Here is a 25,027-nt window from a genome sequence, read left to right on the forward strand (position 1 = left end):
GAGAGAGCACAAAATCTGGGCGTTCTAGAGCAGGGAGCGGAGAATCCAGCCTTGGGTGGCATTGTTGACAATGAATTTGATTCCAAATACATTATGGCCCAGAAATTCCGTTCGCAGGCCTCCCGCGGGCGGAGGGCTGCGATCTTGAAAAATCTGCGCCTGGACCGGAGGGCTCCCAGGAGGCGTAGAGTTCCGTTGCTGGGCCGCAGGGCCCAGGTATCCCAGAGGCGCAGACGGCTCGCAGCGTCCCTGAGATCACGTAGGCCATGGGGACCTGTCAAATCTATGAATGGAAATCATCCCAAAACATAGTAAAAGTTTAAATTTTTTTTTTTTTAAATCACATTTTTAAAATGGCTTTAAATTACATAAATTAAGTATTTTAAACAAAAAAATTATTTTTTGAATAAAATAATTAAAGTTTTTAACGGGGCTAAAAATAAACTTACTGACATGAATCTTGTCATTCATGTGGAAATGACTTATGAAATGATACTGGACGGCCTGCTGGTGGCGCTGTCCAGGGAGAGTATAAATACTCGGGCACGGGCCCAGCTTGCTCAGGACATTCTTTAACAGGAACTAGTGAAGGGCAGCACGGTGGCATAGTGGTTAGCACTGTTGCCTCACAGCGCCAGGGACCCGGGTTCAAATCTGGCCTCGGGCGACTGTCTGTGTGGAGTTTGCACATTCTCCCCGTGTTTGCGTGGGTTTCCTCCGGGTGCTCCGGTTTCCTCCTACAGTCTAAAGATGTGCGGGTTAGGTTGATTGGCTATGATAAATTGACCCTTAGTGTTAGGGGGGATTAAATACGTGGGGTTATGGGGATCGGGTGGGATATGTGGCGGTGCAGGCTCGATGGGCCGAAATGGCCTCTATCTGCACTGTGGGGTTTCTGTGATTCTGTGATACAACTGGATCTCCATGTTGTAAAACAGTTGATTAAAGCTTTGTTTAACGCTTAGACCAAGTGCCTAGTAGTTTTCTTACATCACTTACCTTTCTTTAAAGTATTTTTAAATGATAAATCAGTGGAAATTTTTTTTTTTTTTTTTTACTTTTTGCAACTCTTATCCTGGTAAAAGCAGGCCTTACACCTGCTTTTCCAGGCACAAGAATTGTAAGTGTTTTCTGCGGGCGGAGGGTCTCCAAAAAACAGAACTATCCGCCTGCAGAGGCCCTTCTCCCGGGCAGCCGGAGGATCTGTCGAGAGTTTTCTTGACACAGTGCGTACACACCCGTAGGGACTGGAATTTCTGCTCCAATGAGAGACTAGCAGCTTGAAGCAACAGATTGAGGCATCTTTATTAAAGCAGTACAATTACACATGACCATCATTGAGGTATTATATTCAATATAGACTATTAAACGTTATGCTACATTGTGATATTTATTCAGTTAGTGTCCGAAATGTAATACAAGAAAGTTATTTTTTTATTAATATCTGAAACCAAACTGAATATGTTTCACTACACAAAGCAATGATACATTTTTGCTGTTTATGTACTATGCTCAAATTCAAAGCTCTCCAAAGGGGTGAATGGACGGATGCTCCAGGTTCCATTATTCAGTGTCGATCACTATTGGACCTCCACTGAGGAGGTGGTCCCTCAGGTGGCCCGTATCCTCCGTCTCCGCGGATCGGCGCATCCGTCTGCGGCAGCCCTGAGCGCATCGAGATTTGGCGTCCAGGGCCCCGCACACCAGAACTCGACAGTGCAGGTACACTTTCTACAGAGTAAGACAACCAGGAGTCAGTGCACAATTGCAGCCACAGTTCCAAGCCCTGATCACGGGAACAGATTTCTTGAGTTAACGCCCCGCACGGAGCCTCGATTAGTGGGCGGGCTGACCGGAGGCTAGTGTGACAGAGTGTCACAGGCTCCGCACTCTCCTCCTGTGACTGAGTGAGTGTGACATGGTGTTGGCTAGCTCTACCACAGGCATGATGGGCCTCCTTCTGTGCTGTACCATTCTATGATTCTATGAAATCGGGTGTCCAATTTCATAGAATCATAGAATGGTACAGCACAGAAGGAGGCCCATCGTGCCTGTGGTAGAGCTAGCCGATTAGTCCCACTCCCCTGTTCTTCCTGCTGGAGCCCTGTAAACTTTTTCCCCTTCAAATACAGGAAACTCTCGATTTACCGGCACCTAAATTAACTGGAAATCTCAGTTAACCGGCACAATTCAGGAGTAGGTTCAGGTAAGTTTTACTTCATATTGTACTTGCCTTCCTCCATCTGTTGCTGCGCAAGGGTGTGGCTGCAGCTGTTGCTAAGCTACAGAGACGCTTGGAACTTGTGGCCATTGTTCTGCACTTGTTGCTAAGCAACAGGGTGTGTTGCTTTATACGGAGCTGTCAGCTCTCCGTATCTTTTACTATAGCTTTCGGTTATCCGGAATTTTTGATGAACCGGCACCACGTCGGTCCCGTCGGTGCCGGATAAAAAAAAGTTTCCTGTATTTATTCAATTCTCTTTTGAAAGTTACTATTGAATCTGCTTCCACCGCCTTTTCAAACAGTGCATTCCAGATCACAACAACTCGCTGCGTAAAAAAAAAAATGCCTTATGGTGCTTCTGGTTCTTTTGTCAATCACCTCAAATCTGTGACCTTGAGTTACCGACCCTTCTGCCACTGGAAACAGTTTCTCCTTATTTACTCCATCAAAACTGTTCATGATTTTGAACACCTGTATCAAATCTCCTCTTAACCTTCTCTGCTCTAAGGGGAGCAACCCCAGTTTCTCCAAGATAACGGGACAGAGTGTCACAGATTCCGCACTCTCCTCCTGTGACTGAGTGAGAGAGTGTCACAGGCTCCGCACTCTCCTCCTGTGACTGAGTGAGTGTGACAGAGTGTCACAGGCTCCGCACTCTCCTCCTGTGACTGAGTGAGTGTGACAGTGTCACAGATTCCACACTCTCCTCCTGTGACTGAGTGAGTGTGACAGTGTCACAGATTCCACACTCTCCTCCTGTGACTGAGTGAGTGTGACAGTGTCACAGATTCCACACTCTCCTCCTGTGACTGAGTGAGTGTGACAGTGTCACAGATTCCACACTCTCCTCCTGTGACTGAGTGAGTGTGACAGTGTCACAGATTCCACACTCTCCTCCTGTGACTGAGTGAGTGTGACAGTGTCACAGATTCCACACTCTCCTCCTGTGACTGAGTGAGTGTGACAGTGTCACAGATTCCACACTCTCCTCCTGTGACTGAGTGAGTGTGACAGTGTCACAGATTCCACACTCTCCTCCTGTGACTGAGTGAGTGTGACAGAGTGTCACAGATTTCACACTCTCCTCCTGTGACTGAGTGAGTGTGACAGTGTCACAGATTTCACACGCTTTTGGCTGAACAGGGTGCTTATTATTCACCATCAGTCTAAACCCTTATGGTGTATGTTGTGCACTTCCTGTGAGGGAATTTTTACCTTATTGTCTTTTCCCACAAACTTAAAGACAGGGACGTAGAAATGTTTTGCCAGATGGTCCTTGGACGTCTCTTGTTTGACTGTATCATCATTGATGCAGCTACAAAAGGGGGAACAAGACATTTGTTTAGACTCTAGCATATCAGAAGATTATCTATCCAACTGTCTTTAATTATTACATTCAGGCCAACAAGTAAGTCTAGTTCATCTCATTCTTGGTTGATCGTGTAGGGTATTTGATCATAGCAGGTGGGTGTACAGAATCTGCCCTCAGGGGGTGGCATGTAGAGTTGGGTTAGATTGGAGTTTGGTGGGTTGGCCTTCCATGAGTTGGCAGATTAGCTGTGGAGTTTGTGTTGGAGAATATGATTGTCAGAAATATTTGTTTTTCAGAAATGAAAGAGCTGAGTTAATAAGGGCAAAGTTATGAAGAGTATCAAAACAAATTGGTCCACACTTTGGCCAATTTGGAGATATCAAAATGGCAAGCGTTACCTCAATAAGAAAGCCTATTGCTGCTACAGATGGTGTACACACAATTTCCTCACTGATCGAATGGAATTTATGTGTTTGACCTCAAAGATGTAGGAAAACAATCATTTGGACTATCAAACTGTTCTGTAGTCCATGTATAATCTACCCTACCATGGACTCTACTCCATCTGTTTAATTTCCTAGGGAAAAGTTCTTATCCACACTTTTCTCACCACCAGCTCCAATGTTTTTATGGCTGACTTCCAAACCTCCACCCTTCACAAGCTCGTAACACATCCAAATCTCCACTGCCCCATCCTATCCCACACTCAGACCTGCTCACCCACCACCCTTCTTTCTCCAACTTGCACTGGCTCCCTGTTCCCCCAAGTACATTGAATTGAAATCCTTGTTCTCACTTGCAAATCTGTCCGTGGTCTTCCCCACCCTACCTCTGCAAATCCTCCAGCTCACGACATTCCATCTTCCAACCCCTGCATCCCTGTCCATCTCCCCACCAGCCCCAGCCCCACTGTCAGTGGCACTGCTATCAGCCATCTTTGCTTCACTCACTGAAACCCTCTCCCTGAACCCCATCAGCTCGCTACTTCTATTCCTCTCTTTAAGGCCTCCTCAAACCTACCTTTTCGATCATGCTTTTGGTCATCTCCCCCAACTCTTCCACTGTTGCTAAGCATCCATTTTCTCTTCCCAGGAGCCTATGGGGAAGCTTTAAAGAAACTATGTAAATGCAAGTTGGTTTTTTTTCCATTATTAGGGAGGTTTTTTCTTTTTCTTTAGTATGAAATCCCAAAATGTTATGTGGGTCACTGATTATTACCAATTATATGATGTAGGGCTTATTGAACTTATGAGGACAGAATCGTAGAGCTTTGTAGCAACAAAGGAGGCCATTCGGCCCATTGTGCCTGTGCCATCTCTGCGAAGAGGCTATCCATTTAATCCCATTCCCCTACCCTTTCTCCATGGCTTTTCATAGCAAGTGTTATGAATCTTATGATCCATGAAGAAAGACTCATGAAATAACACTGGATGGCCAGCTGGTGGCGCCATCCAAGGCGTATAAATACTCGGGCGTGGGCCCAGCTTGCCCAGGACATTTTGTAAACAGGAACTAGTGAAAGATAACTAGACTTCCATGTTTTGAAACAAGTTGATTAAAGCCTTGCTTTATACTCGAACCAAGTGCGTAGTGAGTTTTATTACATCAGAAAGGTTAGAGGACGATTGTCAGAACCTGTGGTGTTTGAGGGTCACTGTTAAACTCACTCACTTGTAGTAATTGCACAGCCGCGCTCATTAAATGAGGGCTGCTGTAAAAGATGTTAAAGGTTTTGGCTCCCCTCCGGTACTTACCCATCCTTGATGAGGTAGTACCTCATGACATCATCGTTGCTGGCCGAGGGGGTGGCAAAGCAGTTCTCAACTAACGCTTCGAGGCCGTCCACGTGCATGAGCGGCTCGATCCCGAAGTACAGCGAGTCTCGGAGTTTGAGAACCGGCGGGGTCTCTTTGTAAATCTCATCAAAGTCCTTGGACTTAAAGATCTCCAGAGCAAAGGGGAAGAGCCCGTGGTTCCTGCCCACGATCTGCAGTGGAGAATTTGCGGGGTTGGGCACGTAGCCCTCGGACACAGTGTACTGGCGAGGGAACTCGCAGGTGATGGGGATCACGAGCTTACTGGTCCGGACGATAATATCCCCATTGCTGCCCGGGGTCTGTTTGGGAATACCCGTCAGTGTGTTTCTTGCAATTATCTTGTCGTCCACAACCTGGAGAAAAGCGTTAAAAAAAAAAACCACAAACAGGAAGGTTAGCCAATACTTTTCTGCCTCTGCGACTATTCTAGCCCAAACAATTTCCCTAAAGAAAATTATACAGTCTAAACTGATCACCCGTGGCATTGCTCGTGGGTAGCCTGGGATCTGGAGCACAGTTGTGATGTTTAGCTGTGGACTAACTAATGCCAATGCCGAGCTGTAAGGAAAGGGCGGGGAGGGTAAAGAGAAAATAAGAGGAGGGCAAATATAAATAGCTACCGGGTCTACCTGATCATTCCGGAACATTCCTGTGAAACGGATTTAGTTTGCATCATTACCTCGACAGCTGTGCCGCAACTTTTGAGATTAAAGTTGATGTTGACGTGAGTCCCATTGGAAAGTGCTTTACATGACGCGTTCAAGAGATACAGCTCCAAACCGCCAACCAAATCCTTGGGTACAGCCACTTCAATTGACTCTGACTTGCATTGTACAGGCACTGGCAACAGAAAGAGACCACAAGGGAGAAACAAGAGGTAAGGTCATGGTACTAGAGTAAGGGTGTGGTGGAAGGACTGAGACAAAGCAAATTATCCACTATAAGATGTTCAGGGTGCTCGGACTCTAAATCCCTTTTATAATGTTGGCTCAAATCGAAATAAGTCAAAGCTCTCCATCTCTAAATGGGGGTCTCTAGATGATGCAAAGTGTTAGTATACTGAACTTTCAACAATGAATCCTGGGAAGAGCGAGAGAAATGAGGTCTCCTCTCGCTGCAAGTGTTGGAAGACTTGTCTATCAGATCTGGAGCCTGGATTCAAACCAAATGGAGATATGAGAGTCTCCTATCTTTGATGGGAGGCCGGTTGACACATCATGGAGAAGCTGGTCTCCTTAGAGCAGAGAAGGCTAAGAGGAGATTTGACGGAGGTGTTTAAACTCATGAGGGGTTTAGAGAGAGTGGAAATAAAGAGAAACTGTTTCCAATGGCTGAAGGGGCGATAATCAGAGGGCACAGATTGAAGGTGATTATCAAAAGAACAATGAGTGGTTAGGATTTGGAATGCGCTGCCTGATAGGGTGGTGGATACAGATTCAATAGTAGCCTTCAAAAGGGAATTGGATAAATACTTGAAGGAGAAAAAATTGCAGGGATATGGGGAAAGAGCGGGAGAGTGGGACTAACTGGATTGCTCTTCGAAAGAGCCGGCGCAGACTCGATGGGCCGAATGGCCTCCTTCTGTGCTGTCCTGTTCTATGATTCTATACCTGCCAGTTAAGGGAGTTTTGTGTTGCAGGCTGTTGTTACTGGAACCTGGACCTGTATTAGAGATAGTCACATGTCCGTTCACTGGATGGTCCCGTTCCAATTAAGCACCATGGTAAGGAACCATGGAATCCCAAGGTTTGGCTGTCACATCATTACAGTAGGTACAGTAGTGCTCTACCACCAGATATCACCAGCACATTTTATAAATACCATTTAATATCTTATTTATCAAGCACATTAAAAACTTGTATGGACATCCTGCACTTGAGCAAATAGTCTTGGCTGACACTTCAGTGCAATGCCGAGGGAGCGCTGCATTGCTGGAGGTGCGGTCTTTCAGCTGAGACAGTGAGCCAAGGCCCCGCCTGCTGGTTCAAAGTGATGTACGTAGCCAATGGCACTACAGTATTTCAAAGCATTGACAAAACATTGACAAAACAAGACAGAGACTGTAGGTCCCGCATTGGACTCATCAGTCACCTGCGAACTCATTTTTGATGTGGAAGCAAGTCATCCTCGGTTCCCAGGGACTGCCTAAGAGAGAGATTGCAAAACATTGCAGGGAGTTCTCCCCAGGTCACACCCAACATCATCGAGAAAAAAAACAATCGCACTGAAGCATTTTTAGAGGCCCCGAGAATGTGATAAAGTGCGACATAACCAAAAGTCTCTAGACAGTTCATCAGCACTATGCCAAGATGTTTTCCACTTTGACTGCCTTGAACGTAAGAATAACTTCCTGAAAATTGGACATGGGAGATCGAAATGGACCTCTCCGCATCAAAAATCCAGGTCGAAAAGTGAACGGAGGCCACGCAATGCAGATCTTACTCAGAATTCTCAACAACCTCTAGAGACAGGCAGCACACCTCCGTTCAGTCCGTCAGGGTGACCCCGAGCTTCCGGTCGCCTGTCACTTTAATTCTCCGCTCCACTCCCACTCAGACCCCACCGTCCTCGGCCTTTCACACTGTTCCAATGAAGCTCGAGGAACAGCACCTCATCTTCCGATTAGGCACTTTACAGCCTTCTGGACTCAACATTGAGTTCAACAATTTCAGACTATAACCCCTGCCCCCATTTTATCACACAGCAGCTGTTGATGATTCTGCCATTCCCATTCTCACCTCCTCTAGACTCATCTTTTGTTTGTCCCATTGCCATCTTCTTTCGCCTCACGCCATCATCCCTTTTGTCATTTCATCTCTCCTCCCTTCCACCCTAGCCCAGACCATTCCCTTTTGTTCTTTCCTCCCCTCCCTCCCTCTCCCTGCCCCTGCACTTGCTTAAAACGTGCTTGGCGGAACGCCTCCGTTCAGTCCGCAAGCGTGACCCCGAGCTTCCGGTCGCCTGTCACTTTAATTCTCCACTCCACTCCGACCTCTCCATCCTCAGCCTCTTACACTGTTCAAATGAAGCTCGAGGAACAGCACCTCATCTTTCGATTAGGCACTTTACAGCCTTCCGGACTCAACATCGAGTTCAACAATTTCAGACTATAATCCCTGCTCCCATTTTTCAGGCTGTATGATTCTGCCATTCCCATTTGCAACATCTTATCTCTCCTGCCTCCTACGCTAGCACAGACTGTTCCTTCAGATCCTCCCCTTCTCCCACCCCTTTCCCTTCCTCTGCACCTGCTTAATATCTGTTACATCTCTAGCCTTTTCCAGTTCTGAAGAAGCGTCCCAGACCTGAAACTTTAACTCTGTTTCTCTCGCCACTGATGCTGCCTGGCCTGCTGAGTGCTTCCAGCATTTTCTATTGTTATTTCAGATTTCCAGCATCCGCATTATTTTGCTATCGTATTAGCATTTAGCCCACTTTCAGTGGAAGGAGATTTATACAATTCAGAGACCTAACCAGACAGAATAATCACAGCCCTTTCATTGCTGTGGTCACTACAATCCCATTTGGTGTGTAGCCAGCTTACGGCATATTGTGTGTGTCCTCTGATGAAAAAGTATCACAAGGGTGGCAGGATTTACCTTGACAGGTGTGATTGTCCTCTGACAACATCAGTCCACGAGGACAGTCGCACTGATACCCTCCCTCCACCGACACGCACGTGTGGCTGCAGCCTCCATTGTTGCTGTGACAGCCTTCAATATCTGCGGAATCGAACATAACACGTCACCAAGTAGAGGGGAACATTATTCAATGAAAATAATCAACCGCCGCTTCACATAAAGGTCTTCCTCCCACGTGGAGTCACTGGTACCACTGCACATATCTCATCCACAACTCTTCGCCATAACCTCGCCGATATTCTCATTCGGAAATAAATCTCAACAAACTGCCTGCATTACCGCCTCAATAAAGGGTGCCCTGGGCAATGCCAATATGAATAGTATGCACTGATATCCCGCTGGTTGGTACGACAGTCCATGATGCACTTGGTCCCTCTGACAGTCAATGAAAGAATGGGTCGCTGATTGGAATGTCACGTCAATGATGTGGTGGGTCACTGAGAGATGTCCCGGGCAGTGGAATTTGAAAACTTTTGAGGGGAAGCCGACCAGGCACCCGGAGCCAACAGGGTCCTTCTTTACACAGGCACGTTGCGGCCCGATGACATCATTGAGACCAGACTGTAATTTTAACTCGGGCCTGAGCGGGGAATCCACCTGGAGTTAAAATCGGGGCCTTAAAAGTCCACTTCTGAAATTCCATGAACAGAGTTTAAGTACTATGGATGGTGGCAAGAAGAGCCTTAAATTCCAGCTCAAAATGTTCCTGGAGTGACAGGAACCAACTGTTACTCCAGATTAACATTTTTTTAAATATTTGTTTTTATGGGATGTGGGCATCGCTGGCAAAGCCAGCATTTATTGCCTATTCCTAATTGCCCTCGAGAAGGTGGTGGTGAGCCGCCTTCTTGAGCCGCTGCAGTCCGTGTGGTGAAGGTGCTCCCACAGTGCTGTTAGGGAGGGAGTTCCAGGATTTTGACTCAGCGACGATGAAGGAACAGCCGATATATTAATTAAGGAGTCAATTACTGCTGTAAGGAGGGATGATATATTAACAGGTTCATCTAATGAGGCCATATGGGTAGAACTTAAAAACAAAAAGTGGGCAAGCACTTTGCTGGGAGTGTACTATAGGCCCCCAAACAGTCAGGGGGAGATAGAGGAACAGATATGTAGGCAAATCTCAGAGAAATGTGCAAATAATAGGGTAATAATAGTGGGGGATTTCAACTTCCCCAATATTAACTGGGATAGTCAGAATGTGAAAGGCTTAGAGGGTGCAGAATTCTTAAAGTGCATCCAGGAGAGCTTTTTGAGCCAGCATGTAGAAAGTCCTACAAGAGAGGGGGCGGTACTGGACCTAATTCTAGGGAATGTGGCCGGGCAAGTGGTAGAAGTGTTAGTAGGTGAGCACTTTGGTGACAGTGACCATAATTCGGTGAGATTTAAGGTAGTCATGGAAAAGGAGAGAGATGGACCGGAAATAAAGGTTCTAAATTGGGGGAAGGCCGATTTTAATATGATAAGGCAGGATCTGGCCAAAGTGGACTGGGATCAGCTACTTGTAGGAAAATCCACATCGGAGCAATGGGAGTCTTTCAGAAAGGAAATTGAGAGAATACAATGGCAACATGTTCCCGTAAAGGTCAAGGGTGGGACCAACAAGCCCAGGGAACCTTGGATGTCAAGGGATATACGAGAATGGATTAGGAAAAAAAGGGGGGCTTTTGGCAGATTCAAAGGACTAAAGACAGAGGAAGCCCTAGAGGAGTATAAAAAGTGCAGGGGGATACTTAAAAAAGAAATTAGGAGAGCGAGGAGGGGCCATGAAATAACACTGGCGAGCAAAATAAAGGAAAATCCTAAGGTGTTTTTTAAGTGTATTAATGGCAAGAGGATAACTAGGGAAAGAGTAGGGCCCATTAGGGACCAAAGTGGCAATGTGTGTGTTGAGCCAGAAGATGTAGGTGGGGTTTTAAATGAATTTTTTGCATCTGTGTTCACTATGGAGAAGGATGATGTAGACATAGAAATCGGGCAGGGGGACTGTGATATACTTGAACATATTAGCATCGAGAGGGAGGAGGTACTAGCGGTTTTAGCAGGCTTAAAAGTGGATAAATCCCCAGGCCCGGACGAGATGTATCCCAGGCTGCTGTGAGGGGCAAAGGAGGAGATTGCAGGGGCTCTGACACAAATTTTCAAAACCTCTCTGGCCACAGGGGATGTGCCAGAGGACTGGAGAACAGCTAACGTAGTACCATTATTCAAGAAGGGTAGTAGGGATAAACCAGGGAATTATAGGCCAGTGAGCCGAACATCAGTGGTTGGGAAATTATTGGAAAAAATTCTGAGGGACAGAATTAGTCTCCACTTGGAGAGGCAAGGATTAATCAGGGATAGTCAGCATGGCTTTGTCAAGGGAAGATCATGTCTGACCAATTTGATTCAATTTTTCGAGGGGGTGACTAGGTGTGTGGATGAGGGTAGTGCAGTGGATGTGGTATACATGGATTTCAGTAAGGCTTTCGATAAAGTCCCGCACAGGAGACTGATGAAGAAGGTAAGAGCCCATGGGATCCAGGGTGCCTTGGCACATTGGATCCAAAACTGGCTTAGTGGCAGAAGGCAGAGGGTGATGGTCGAAGGTTGTTTTTGTGACTGGAAGCCTGTGTCCAGTGGGGTACCGCAGGGATTGGTGCTGGGTCCCTTGCTATTTGTGGTCTACATTAATGATTTGGATGTGAATGTAAAAGGTATGATCAGTAAGTTCGCAGATGACACAAAAATTGGTGGGGTGGTAAATAGCGAGGAGGGTAGCCTCAGTCTGCAGGACGATATAGATGAGTTGGTCAGATGGGCGGAACAGTGGCTAATGGAATTTAACCCTGAAAAGTGTGAAGTGATGCATTTTGGAGGGACTAACAAGGCAAGGGAATACACAATGAATGGTAAGACCCTAGGAAAGACAGAGGATCAGAGGGACCTTGGTGTGCATGTACATAGATCCCTAAAGGCAGCAGAACAGGTGGATAAGGTGGTTAAAAAGGCATATGGGATACTTGCCTTCATTAGCCGAGGCATAGAATAAAAGAGCAGGGAGGTTATGATGGAGCTGTACAAAACGCTGGTTAGGCCACAGCTGGAATACTGTGTGCAGTTCTGGTCACCACACTATAGGAAGGATGTGATTGCTTTGGAGAGGGTGCAGGGGAGATTCACTAGGATGTTACCTGGGCTGGAGCACTTCAGCTATGAAGAAAGACTGGACAGGCTAGGGTTGTTTCCCTTGGAGCAGAGAAGGCTGAGGGGGGACCTGATTGAGGTGTACAAAATTATGAGGGGCATAGATAGGGTAGATAGAAAGGAACTTTTTCCCTTAGTAGAGGGGTCAATAACAAGGGGGCATAGATTCAAGGTAAGGGGCAGGAGGTTTAGAGGGGATTTGAGGAAGAACTTTTTCACCCAGAGGGTGGTTGGAATCTGGAACTCACTGCCTGAAAGGGTGGAAGAGGCAGGAACCCTCACAACATTCAAGAAGCATTTGGATGAGCACTTGAAATGCCATATTCTGTGCTGTATAACTCTATGACTCTATATTTCCAAGTGGGGGTATGGTACTGTCTTGGATAGAGAACTGGTTGGCAGACAGGAAGCAAAGAGTTGGAATAAACGGGTCTTTTTCCGATTGGCAGGCAGTGACTAGTGGGGTACCGCAGGGATCGGTGCTAGGACCCCAGCTATTCACAATATATATATAAATGATCTAGATGAGGGAACTAGATGTAATATCTCCAAGTTTGCAGATGACACAAAGCTGGGTGGGTGTGTGTGCTGTGAGAAGGGTGCAGAGAAATTCCAGTACGATTTGGACAGGTTGGGTGATTATACTGCATTTGCCATGCATCTGCCCAATGTGGATAAATGCGAGGTTACCCACTTCGGTGGTAAAAGCAGGAAGACAGATTATTATCTGAACGGCAATAGATTGGGAGAAGGGGAAGTGCAACGAGACCTGGGTGTCCTTGTGCACCAGTTGCTGAAGGTAAGCATGCAGGTGCAGCAGGCGGTTAAGGCGGCAAATGGTATGTTGGCCTTCATAGCGAGAGGATTTGAGTACAGGAGCAAGGATGTCTTGCTGCAGTTGTACAGGGCCTTGGTGAGACCATACCTTGAGTATTGTGTGCAGTTTTGGTCACCTTATCTGAGGAAGGATGTTCTTGCCATGGAGAGAGTGCAGCGAAGATTCACCAGACTGATACCTGGGATGGCAGGAATGACGTATGAGGAGAGATCGGGTCGATTGGGCTTATATTCGCTAGAGTTTAGAAGAATGAGAGGGGATCTCATTGAAACTTATAAAATTCTGACAGGACTAGACAGACTGGATGCAGGAAGGATGTTCCCGATGGCGGGGGAGTCCAGAACCAGGGGTCACAGTCTAAGGATAAGGGGTAAGCCATTTAGGACTGAGATGAGGAGGAATTTCTTCACCCAGAGAGTGGTGAACCTGTGGAATTCTCTACCACAGAAGGCAGTTGAGGCCAATTCATTAAATATATTCAAGAAGGAGTTGGATATATTTCTAGAGGCTAAAGGGATCAAGAGATATGGGGAGAAAGCAGGGACAGGGTACTGAATTTGGATGATCAGCCATGATCTCATTAAATGGCGGAGTGGGCTTGAGGGGCCGAATGGCCTACTCCTGCTCCTATCTTCTATGTTTCTAAGTCAGGATGGTGTGTGTGACTTGGAGGGGAACTTGGAGGTGGTGGTGTTCCCATGCGCCTGCTGCCCTTGTCCTTCTAGGTGGAAGAGGCCGCGGTTTGGGAGGTGCTGCCGAAGAAGCCTTGGCGAGTTGCTGCAGTGCATCTTTCCACTGTCCTTTCACCTCAAACTGTCCCCAACCTGATAGGAACCGACCAAATCTAAATTCCCACCTATCGGAGATGTTTCCGAAGTCGGGAGCTTTCACTCACCTTCGCAGGTCACAGTGTCCTTGCCCAGTGCTCGTCCAATCCCACACTCACAACGGAAGGAGCCCTGCAGGTTTATGCAGATCTCACTGCAACCCCCGTTACTGACCTCGCATTCATTGATGTCTACAAAGGTGGGAAGGGAGGGGGGGGGGGGGGGGAATCGAGGGTTAGATATCAGAGATTACGCAATGCACAGTTTCATAACATATAAACCAGTCATTGAACATCCTCACAACCACTCTTTATTACACATTATTTATTGCAGAAACTGTTAGGAACATGTGACAGTACAGAATTGGAAGAGATCACTGCAATCCATCTGACCAGCCCCAAACTACTCTACACCCCCTATCCATCATATCCCCTGACATGAATCAACTGAGCGGCCTGCGGGTGGCGCTGTCCAGGGAAGAGTATAAATACTCGGGCACGGGCCCAGCTTGCGCAGGACATTCTTAACAGGAACTAGTGAAGGACACAACTAGACCTCCATGTTATAAAACAGTTGATTAAAGCTTTGTTCAACGCTTAGACCAAGTGCCTAGTAGTTTTCTTACGTCATTCCCCCAATCCTTTTTTTTTGCCAGGTATCAGTTCCCCCTTAAATATGCCGACACTATTTGCCTCTGCCTCCCCAGGCGCCTGCTTGGAGTGAAGTAGTTAAATGTAAGCTGCCTGTTCACTTTCCCTCTGTTAAGTTCCAGTCCGTCCCCCCTTGTAGAGTTTGTGATTGCGTCAAACATATTATCAGGCAGCAGTCTATCTATAGCCCTTAGAATACTGAATACCTCAATTGCCTTTTCTCTAGTTTCCCTAGCCTCTCCTCCGAGTTCACATACCTAGGCAGTCTCGAGGCAGTCCAGAGAAGGTTCACTCGGTTGATTCCGGAGATGAGGGGGTTGACTTATGAAGAAAGGTTGAGTAGGTTGGGCCTCTACTCATTGGAATTCAGAAGAATGAGAGGCGATCTTATCGAAACATAAGATTGTGAGGGGGCTTGATCGGGTGGATGCGGGGAGGATGTTTCCGCTGATGGGTGAGACTAGAACTAGGGGGCATAATCTTAGAATAAGGGGCTGCCCTTTCAAAACTGAAATGAGGAGAAACTTCTTCACTCAGAGGGTAGTAAATCTATGGAATTTACTACCCCAGAGAGCTGTGGAAGCTGCGACATTAAATAAATTTAAAACGGAGATAGACAGTTTCCTAGCTGATAAGGGAATTAGGGTTTACGGGGAGCGGGCAGGGAAGTGGACGTGAGTCTAAGTTCGAATCAGCCATGATCCTATTGAATGGCGGAGCAGGTCCGAGGTGCCGTATGGTCTACTCCTGCTCCTACTTCTTATGTTCTAATCAATACATCAATTCAGCCGTACTTCGCGCTACGTGATAATTATTCATTCTTCACGGTCAGCAGCATCGCACATCACAACAAGAGTGAAGCCGAAACCGAATAAACTCATCCTATAAATATATTATAATATATATATTCTAAATAAAAAATGTTCTTCATTAATCAACCATAGTTCGGTTGGTAGCACTCTCGCCTCAGTCAGAAGGTTGTGGGTTCAAGTCCCACTCCAGAGACTTGAGAACAAAATCTAGGCTGACACTCCCAGTGCAGTGCTGAGGGAGTGCTGCTCTGTCGGAGGTGCCGTCTTTCGGATGAGATGTTAAACCGAGGCCCCGTCTGCTCTCTCAGGTGGACGTAAAAGATCCCGCGGCCACTATTTCGAAGAAAAGCAGGGGAGTTCTCCCCGGTGTCCTGGGGCCAATATTTATCCCTCAACCAACATCACTAAAACAGATTATCTGGTCATTATCACATTGCTGTTTGTGGGAGCTTGCTGTGTGCAAATTGGCTGCCGCATTTCCTACATTACAACAGTAACTGCACTTCAAAAAGTACTTCATTGGCTGTGAAGTGCTTTATCATTAAATATATTCAAGAAGGAGTTGGATATATTTCTTAAGGCTAAGGGGATCAAGGGATATTTGGAGAAGGCAGGGACAGGGTACTGAATTTGGATGATCAACCATGATCTCATTAAATGGCGGAGCAGGCTCGAGGGGCCGAATGGCTTACTCCTGCTCCGATCTTCTATGTTTCTATGGGACGTCCTGGGGATGTGAATAGCACTACATGAATGCAAATCTTTCTTTCTATACATAAAACAAACAGATATTAACATCTTCTAATGATTTCAAACCACTAGGCTTTACCTTTTCTCATCCAAACCATTCCAGCATCGAAAAGCCCCCGATTTACACTCATCTCGTTATTTATTATTACCCAGATTACAAGCTCCAACACCTATCTTTGGGTCAGCACAGCTGTGGAAAGGGCATTTGGCCCATCTAGCTCACCATTCCGTAGAAATGGTTTGAAATCATTGGAAGATGATAATATATATGTACATTTTATGGATAGAAAGAAAGATTTGCATTTATATAGCGCCATTCCCACCCTCAGGACACCCCAAAGGGCTTTACAGCCAATGAAGTACATTTGAAGAGTAACCACTGTTGTAATGTAGGAAACGCGGCAGCCAATATTCGCACAGCAAGCTCCCACAAACAGCAACGTGATAATGACCAGCATTTAAGGGGAAGCTGGATAAGCAGATGAGGGAGAAAGGAATGGAAGGATATGGTGATAGGGTGAGATGAAGAGGGGTGGGAGGAGGCTCGTGTGGAGCATAAACACCGGTATAGACAAGTTGCATCGAATGGCCTGTCTCTGTGCTGTAGATTCTATGTAAACCATGCAAACCCAACATCACTGCATCCCGAAATTCCCTCAGTCTTTGAACAGCAGGCTCTGTGCCATTGCTTAAAATCTGTCTCAAAAGACATTTTAAAGATTTTTGACCAATTATTCCACCTTTGGGTAAAGTCTATGAGGATTAAAGAATATTTTATTCTCACTGTCTTTCTTCTTTATCCAACATGTTAACATTCTCCCATTTCCCTCCCAAGAACACACTCCTTTCGAACTCCTTACCTAGACATGTCTGGGCGTCTGGTCCCAGGATGGTCCCCACAGTACACTGGCACTCCTCACCCTCGCAGTGTTCCACACAATCTGTTTCATCACATATGTCATAGAAATCTGCAAAAGACAAAGTGCTGGGTCAGTTGGAGGTGACGTGCTAAAAGGGGCAACGTCTTGGTGCGATAAAGGATTGGGACACGCTGCAGTGCCACCACTGGCAAGAGGGTATAATTACAGCGTGACAAGTTTACATGAGTGGTCCCTATTAGAAATGTGGATGTAGAAACTTATAATGCAAATCTAAAAAAAACGACAGAATGTATGACTTTAAAATGGGGACTGAATTACATCTGCACACCCTGGTTCAATTATCCACCTTAAATATTCACTCCCTCCACCACTGGTGCACCGTGGCTGCAGTGTGTACCATCTACAAGATGCACTGCAGCAACTCGCCAAGGCTTCTTTGTCAGCACCTCCCAAACCAGCGACCTCTACTGCCTATAAGGACAAGGGCAGCAGGCGCATGGGAACACCATCATCTCCAAGTTCCCCGCCAAGTCACACACCATCCTGACTTGGAAATATATCGCCGTTCCTGCAGTCGCTGGGTCAAAATCCTGGAACTCCCTCTGTAACAGCACTGTGGGAGCACCTTCACCACACGGACTGCAGCGGTTCAAGAAGGTGGATCACTATCACCTTCTCGAGGACAATTAGGGATGGGTAATAAATGCTGGCCTTGCCAGCGACGCCCACATCCCATAAATTAATTTAAAAAAATCAAATTCTGTTCTGTCAAATCAGCAAAGTGTGACAGAGGTGGTGTTGCAGGACGTATGTGTGGCATTTCCAGGAAGTACTTGCTATTTGGAAGACTTTTAATATCAGATCTGTTTCCGCTGGCGAGAGGGTCAGTAGCCAGAGGACACAGAGTTAAGATTTACGCAGCGAGTTATTATGAACAGGAATGCTCTGCCTGAAAGTGCGGTGGAAGCAGATTTAATAGTAACTTTCAAAAGGGAATTGGATATATACTTGAAAGGGGAAGATTTGCAGGAATATGGGGAAAGAGCAAGGGAGTGGGAGTAATTGGAGAGCTCTTTCAAAAAGCCGGCACAGGTACGATGGGCTGAATGGCCTCCTTTTGTGCTATAACATTCTATTATTCTATAATCTCACTGTGTAAGTCAGATGAAAGGCTGCTTTACAAGAATAGCACTGTTATTAACAAAATGTGACGGGGAAAGTGTTACAGGAAGTAAGTGTGGCACTTACAGGAAGTGCACACTATGCACAATTCTTATATTACAGGTAAATGTTCTATGGGCTGTGCTAGCATGACTAGTGTAATGGAGGGAAAGATAAATAAATCTGCAGTGTATATGGAAATAAAATATTTTAACAGAGAAGATGTTTTCACTTGTCACTAATAAATCTAGTAAGGAATTCAGGAGAAACTACTTTACCCAGAGAGTGGTGAGAACGTGGAACTCGCTCCCACAGGGAGTGGTTGAGGTGAATAGCATCGATTAAGGGGAAGCTGGACAAGTACATGAGGGAGAAGGAATAGAAGGACATGCTGATAGGGTGAGTTACATCATCGGGTGTACAGCACAGAAACAGGCCATTCGGCCCGACTGGTCTATGCTGTCGATGTTCCACACGAGCCTGAAGTAGGGCGAGAGATGAAGAGAGGTGGGAGGAGGCTTGTGTGGATCTTAAACACCGGCATAGACCAGTTGGGCCAAATGGCCTGTTTCTGTGCTGTAAATTCGATGTAACGTCAAGCTCTACAAAGGAACGGATTGTGCAGATCTCCTGGGGCCTTAGAACGTTCAGCCACGGCGTAGTATGAGTCCAACAGACCAAGAAGTCCCCAAATAACAACAGAAGATGCTGGAAAAACTCAGCAGGCCAGGGCAACATCCGTGGAGAGAGAAACAGAGTCAACGTTTCAGGTCGAAACCCTTCGTCAGGACTGAGAAAAAAAGGCAGGAAATGAAACGGATTAAAAGGCAGTTTGGGGGCTGGGAAATGGGGGAGGGGGATGAAAGAAGAGACATTAAGAGATATTCAAGGTGAGACGAGATGGTAATAGGACAGGTAAAGAGACAGACAATGGCTCTGGATGAAGTGTGAAATGCGCTGGCAGAGTGAGAGACAGCTGCCATGTGGGAGAGAGAGAAAAAAGGAAAAGGCACAAACCGAAAGTGTGGATAAAAAATATAAAAATGTAATAGGGGCCGAGGTTATGATCTGAATTTGTTGAACTCGATATTGAGTCCGGAAGGCTGTAAAGTGCCTAATCAGAAGATGAGGTGCTGTTCCTCGAGCTTGCGCCGAACTTCCATGGAACAATGCAAGAGGCCGCAGACGGTGAGGTCCAGCATCCGCAGTATTTTGCTATCAAGAAGAGCCCAAGTTCTATCCACAGACAGGACTGTGCTGAGACAGCATGTTGAGGCGTCACAATTATCAACTGTTTCCCCCACCTCCCCTGGGCTGGGGAGGGAAGCAATTGCCCCAACGTTCCTGCTCCCCACTGCTTTCCAGCTGGGCGAGCGTGGACATTGAGAGAGGGGTCAGAGTTGGTTTAGCTGCGATGCCCCCTCACCATGGAATAGCCCACTAGCGCTCATCGTCAGTGCTGACACAGGAGTGAGGGACCCGCAGGGCAGTTGTCCCCCACGGCCCCACGCTCCAGCAAGGGGTCAACACCATTCAGGAGAGGGGGGAGAAAATTGCAAGGATTAAAAAAAGGGGAGCCAAGTGTAACGGAGTGAACATGAAAAAAAACCCAAAGAATATTGTAAAAACACACAGGAACTTGCTGGGAAAATAAAATCTGCCAAATGGGGACATTCAGATCAAGTGCCCTAAATAGGTGAGACACTGATCAATCCTATTATTTACTTTTAGTTCTGTTTAGGATTCTGTTGAGTCAGCGATTGGCTGATGTTATCAATCAGTGATCGTCTGGGACCAGGGATCAAGGTTTAGACCCAACTCAAACTGATTAACAACAATAACAACTTGCATTTATATAGTGCCTTTAACGTAGTAAAACATCCCAAGGTGCTGCACAGGAGTATTATCAAACAAAACATTTGACACCGAGCCACATAAAGAGAAATTAGGGCAGGTGACCAAAAGCTTGGTCAAAGAGTTAGGTTTTAAGGAGCGTCTTAAAGGAGGAGAGAGAGGTAGCGAGGTGGAGAGGTTTAGGGAGGGAATTCCAGAGCCTAGGCTCAGGCAACAGAAGGCACGGCCACCAATGGTTGAGCGATTATAATCAGGGATGCTCAAGAGGGCAGAATTAGAGGAGCGCAGATATCTCAAGGGGTTGTGGGTTGTGTAAGAAATAGGAGCAGGAGTTGGCCATACGGCCCCTCGAGCCTGCTCCGTCATTCAATAAGATCATGGCTGATCTTCGACCTCAACTCCACCTTCCCGCATGATCCCCATATCCCTTGATTCCCTTAATATCGCTTAGATTGGGTGAAAGATTCCTCTCTGATGGTCACTAAACCTGTATTGAACCTTGGTTACACCACACCTGGAGTACTGCATACAACTGTGGTCGCTATATTATAAAAAGGATATAGAGGCACCAGAGAGGGTGCAAGAAAGATTTACAAGGATGATACCAGAAATGCGAGGGTATACATGTCAGGAAAGGATGAACAGGCTGGGTCTCTTTTCTCTTGAAGAGAGAAGGCTGAGGGGTGACCTAGAGGTCTTTAAAATTATGAAAGGTTTTGATAGAGTGGATACAAAGAGAATGTTTCCACTTGTGGGGAAGAACAAAACTAGAGGCCATCAATATAAGATAGTCACTAATAAATCCAATAGTGAATTCAGAAGAAACGTCTTTACCCAGAGAGTGGTGAGAATGTGGAACTTGCTACCACAGGGAGTGGTTGAAGCGAATGGTATAGATGCATTTAAGGGGAGGCTGGATAAGCATATGAGGGAGAAGGGAATAGAGGGTTGCGCTGATAGATTTAGATGAGGAAAGACGGGAGGAGGCTCGAGTGGAGCATAAACGCCGGCATGGACTGGTTGGGCCGAATGGCCTGTTTCTGTGCTGTATGTAATCCTCTGTAATATTACTGCCCTTTTTAAGAGAGATTTGGACAGTACTCAACACAACACCTGTCGCCATGGTCCTAAGTTGGCAGTAATTGGCCTTAAAGTTGCAGTTTCACTCAGAAAGGCCCCAAGAGCCACAGGTGTGGGAGGTGGGAAAGTCAGACTGGTGCAGGAAAGGGGAGGTCATCTGAGCTGGGGAGCTGGGAACGGTTGATGCTGGGGGCAAAAAGTAGGCAAAGGTTTAACTGGCAGAACTGGCATCAGTCGCCTCAGTGAGCACAAGAGTTAGCAAGAGACACCAAAGCGTTAAATACTTACGTCCGCAGTAGACATGGAAGCAGACACTTGGCTTGGGCAGGCGATAGACGTAGTAACCGCCCGGGCAAGCCTTCACATCCACCGTGGTGTTCCACAGGCAGCAGTTGTCATTGAAGCTGGCACATGCCTGCACCGACACAATGCCGGCGGACTGCATGGGGTGGCTGCCGTTCAGCCAGATGGGCGCGTGAGTGCCGCAGAGGTTCTCCTGGATGCAGAAAGTGGGCATGGCGTCTCCTGCCATGCCGGTGAAGCGGTACCATTCTCCGTCCATGTAGTTGTCGCACATGGGCGCCCCGTGCGAGGTGTTAATGTGGTGCTCTGTGTTCCGCCAAGGTTCGTTCAAGCTGATGTAGGCAGAGCAGGGATCCACCACTGCCAATAGGAAAACCAAAGTCATTGCACAGCACTCCATAGGCACACAAGTACATTTCAACAGTACGCCCTCCCCCGACCCCCACCCCCCAGCACTTGAGAATACAACTGAACTATGCAGGTTTGTGTAATCCATTATTCAGCCTGAGTATTGTGGATACCTTACCTCCCAGTCAAATTCCTGAAAAAACCTCTATGACCCATGTGTCACTGCCTACGGAGAATGGGAGAGGTCAAGAGATGGAGAAAAGGAGCAGGAGAATGGAAAAGGGAACATGAGACCAGGAGCAGTGAGCATGGGAATGGAAGACGATAGGAGTCTTGAGACCAGGAGCTTGAGAAAGAGGAGTGGGAGGCTGGGAGGCAGAGAGAGAGGAGTGAAAGGCTGGAAGACTGAGAGAGTGGCACTGAGAGCTGGAGAGAGTTAGATTGAGCCAGGAAGCTACAATGCCATCCCAACACAGTACCCCATGCGGAACGGCTCCCTCAATGGAAGCTGGTTTGTGGAACATGCAAAGACTGTTTAACACATGTGAGTAGAATTGTGTGTGGTTTATTCCTGAACACACTGTACAGAGAGACTCATTCTGCTGCACGTGCATTACCATTTGTGGGTTCAGGTGGAAGCTGTGATCTGAACATTTAAGGAAGACGTGCATTTTATACAGCAATTTCACATCTTCGGGAAATCCCAAGAGCTTCACAGACAATTCATGACTTTTATACAGAAAAATTCAGCAACTGATTCACACACAGCAAGGTCCTGCAAACAGCGATGAGATGAATGACCAGTTCATCTATTTTGGTCATATTGTTTGAGGGTAACTGTTGACCAAGAGACCAGGAGAGCCTGATCTTCAAAAAAAATGCGCCATGAGATCTTTTATGTCCATCTGTGCAAGCATCAGTTTAATATCTCACGCAAAAAACAGCGCCTCTGACAATGTAGCACCCCCTCAGTACTACACTGAAGTGTCAAACTAAATAATATACTTAGTCCTGGAGCGGGACTTGAACCCACAACCATCTGACCCAGAGGTGAGAGAGAGCTACTACTGAGCCAAGCGGACATTCAATGTAGAAGAATTTACTTTAGAGCCATTAGTATTTAGGGAAAGTGGGAGCCTCAATCTAATGCCTCTGAACATTCTCTCTGCCATTGCTCACCAAACCAAGAGTACAGAGTACCTGACTGCGCCATATATAACATAGATAAAGGGTTGGGAACATTCTTCAGCAGACTTGGATAGCACAAGATAAATGAAATTTTAATTGAAGGTGTTAAAGAGTACAGCAATAAAGCAGTGTTGATTATAATGCATTGGAGGGGGTGGAATAAATGAACAAGACTGATCCCAAAAGTAACTAGAGCAATCAAGAAAGATGAGAGAAAATTAAGGTTTACAGTCCCAGAGGGGAACTTGAGCAAAATTAATAAATGGTATAGTTAAGGTGAATCGGAATTATTACTTCAAAGCAGGTCAGGAAAGTAAGGCATAAATAAAATTACTGACAAGTAAATCTGGAACAGACGTTGGGGAGAACTGTTTCACTCAAAGGACAAGAAACTTTTGGAATAACGTGAAAGTAATAGAGGCAAAAACATGGGAATTGCTCAGAGTATAATGAAAAGAAAGAAAGAAGGGCGACCTGATAGAGGTCTTTAAGATTATGAAAGGGTTTGATAGGGTAGACGGAGAAGAAGATGTTTCCACTTGTGGTGGAGACCGGAACTAGGGACCAGAAATATAAGATAGTCGGGAATTCAGGAGAAACTTCTTTACCCAGAGAGTGGTGAGAATGGGGAACTCGCTACCACAGGGAGTGGTTGAAGCGAATAGTATAGATACATTTAAGGGGAAGCTAGATACACAGGAGGGAGAAAGGAATAGAAGGATATGTTGATGGGGTGAGATGAAGAGGGGTGAGAGGAGGCTCGTGTGGAGCATAAACACCGGCACGGACCAGTTGGGCTGAATGGCCTGTATCTGTGTTGTAAATGCTATGCCGTCTATGTACCTTGCATTAAACAGCACCTTTCATGACCTCGGAACATCCCAAAGAGCTTCATAGCCAATTGTGCACAGCAAGATCCCAGAAATGATAATGAAATAAATAACCAAATAATCTTTTTTGTGGTGATGTTGGTTGAGGGATAAATGTTGGCCAGGACACAGAGAGAACTCCCCTGCTCTTCAAATAGTTCCCTGGGATCTATTACATCCAACTGAGAGGGCTTTGCTTAACGTCTCATCCGAAAGACAGCAGCTCTGACAGTGCAGCCCTCCCTCAGTACTGCGCTGAAGTGTCAGCCCAGATTTTTGTGCTCAAGTCTCTGGGGTGGGATTTGAACCCACAACCTTCCGACTCGGAGGTGAGGGTGCGACCCACTGAGCCAAGGCTGACACAGTGATACCATTCGAATGGGTCGGAAGGCACTGGCTGGGGGTACAGAGTTTCCCAATACACCTTTCCAGTGCGTGCTAGGACAATCCTGGCCACTTAGTTACTGTAAAGCAATGGGTCTGAATGAACAGAGAGAAGATTAGATAAATACCGATATCTTGGACTCCGAGCCCTGTAGTTTTGCAGCAATTCAAGGCGGCCTGTACTTTACAATGAAAAAAAGCCTTGCCTATCAATGGCAAGAAAACTATGGCTCAAATAATATCAGTAGTTTATCATAGAATAGTATAGCACAGAAGGAGTCCATTCGGCCCATCGAGTTTAGAGCCACTGCATGCTCCGAATCCAGTTACAAAGCATTTTCCTAATAATACTCATTCTCACTTGCATCTAGACACTGTTGCTCTTCCTCCTTCTTTTAAATATTGTTACACTCCAGCTTTTAAAATCAGTGACATTATCTTTACTGTACACTTACCAAATGAAACGGAGGTTTGAAGCTCAGCGGAGAGAGCCAAGCTCAGAAGGATCAGGGACAACATGTTCCTCGGCTCCAGCACACAGAGTTTGCAGTTATTATTCCTCTCCGCTCTCCAGATTCCCGAATGACTGGTTCTTCTAAATTCTATCAGGGGGATTTTATCCCTTTGGACAGATTCTTTATCTGGGAACAGGAAGGGGGAGCTGGAGGCTCAACTTCAGCCTTGGCCTGGGTTGCTGGCGGAGACGAGGGGGGGGGGGGGGGTGGCGATGAGCCTGTCCTGATAGGGAAGCTATTTTCACCCATCCTCCGATTGTTTTCGATCTTGTGTTTTGCTCTTAAATCACCAGCTATCTTATCCCGCAGACAACGTGATAGCAGGCCTCAACCATCTCCTCGTTCCTGTTTCTCAACTTGGTCATGGTCAATGCATTTCCTGTCCCC

The 25,027-nt window shown here is 46.4% G+C and overlaps 1 protein-coding gene across 1 annotated transcript; it reads right to left on the reverse strand.

Moving 5' to 3' along the window:
* Positions 1-1,280: 1,280 nt before the first annotated feature.
* Positions 1,281-25,027, reverse strand: oit3 (oncoprotein induced transcript 3). The gene is made up of 9 exons (XM_085970637.1): positions 24,581-25,027; positions 21,322-21,696; positions 16,918-17,025; positions 13,914-14,036; positions 8,953-9,075; positions 6,033-6,193; positions 5,291-5,706; positions 3,440-3,539; positions 1,281-1,731 (listed from the first exon to the last, which is right to left on the reverse strand). Exons 1-9 carry the CDS (start codon positions 24,642-24,644, stop codon positions 1,564-1,566), a joined length of 1,638 nt encoding a protein of 545 aa, XP_085826763.1. The 5' UTR covers positions 24,645-25,027; the 3' UTR covers positions 1,281-1,563.

Source organism: Somniosus microcephalus, chromosome 29, assembly GCF_052327205.1.
Source record: "Somniosus microcephalus isolate GS21.2 chromosome 29, FLI_Smic_1.0, whole genome shotgun sequence".
Taxonomy (NCBI): domain Eukaryota; kingdom Metazoa; phylum Chordata; class Chondrichthyes; order Squaliformes; family Somniosidae; genus Somniosus; species Somniosus microcephalus.

Excerpts from the sequence above, each read along its gene's own strand:
- oit3 (XM_085970637.1), bottom strand. The coding sequence starts at position 24,644 with ATGTTGTCCCTGATCCTTCTGAGCTTGGCTCTCTCCGCTGAGCTTCAA. Across the intron at positions 9,076-13,913 it reads GGACACTGTGACCTGCGAAG|ATATTGAAGGCTGTCACAGC; the intron begins GTGAGTGAAAGC and ends TCGATTCCGCAG. Across the intron at positions 5,707-6,032 it reads GTTGCGGCACAGCTGTCGAG|GTTGTGGACGACAAGATAAT; the intron begins GTAATGATGCAA and ends GCTTTTCTCCAG.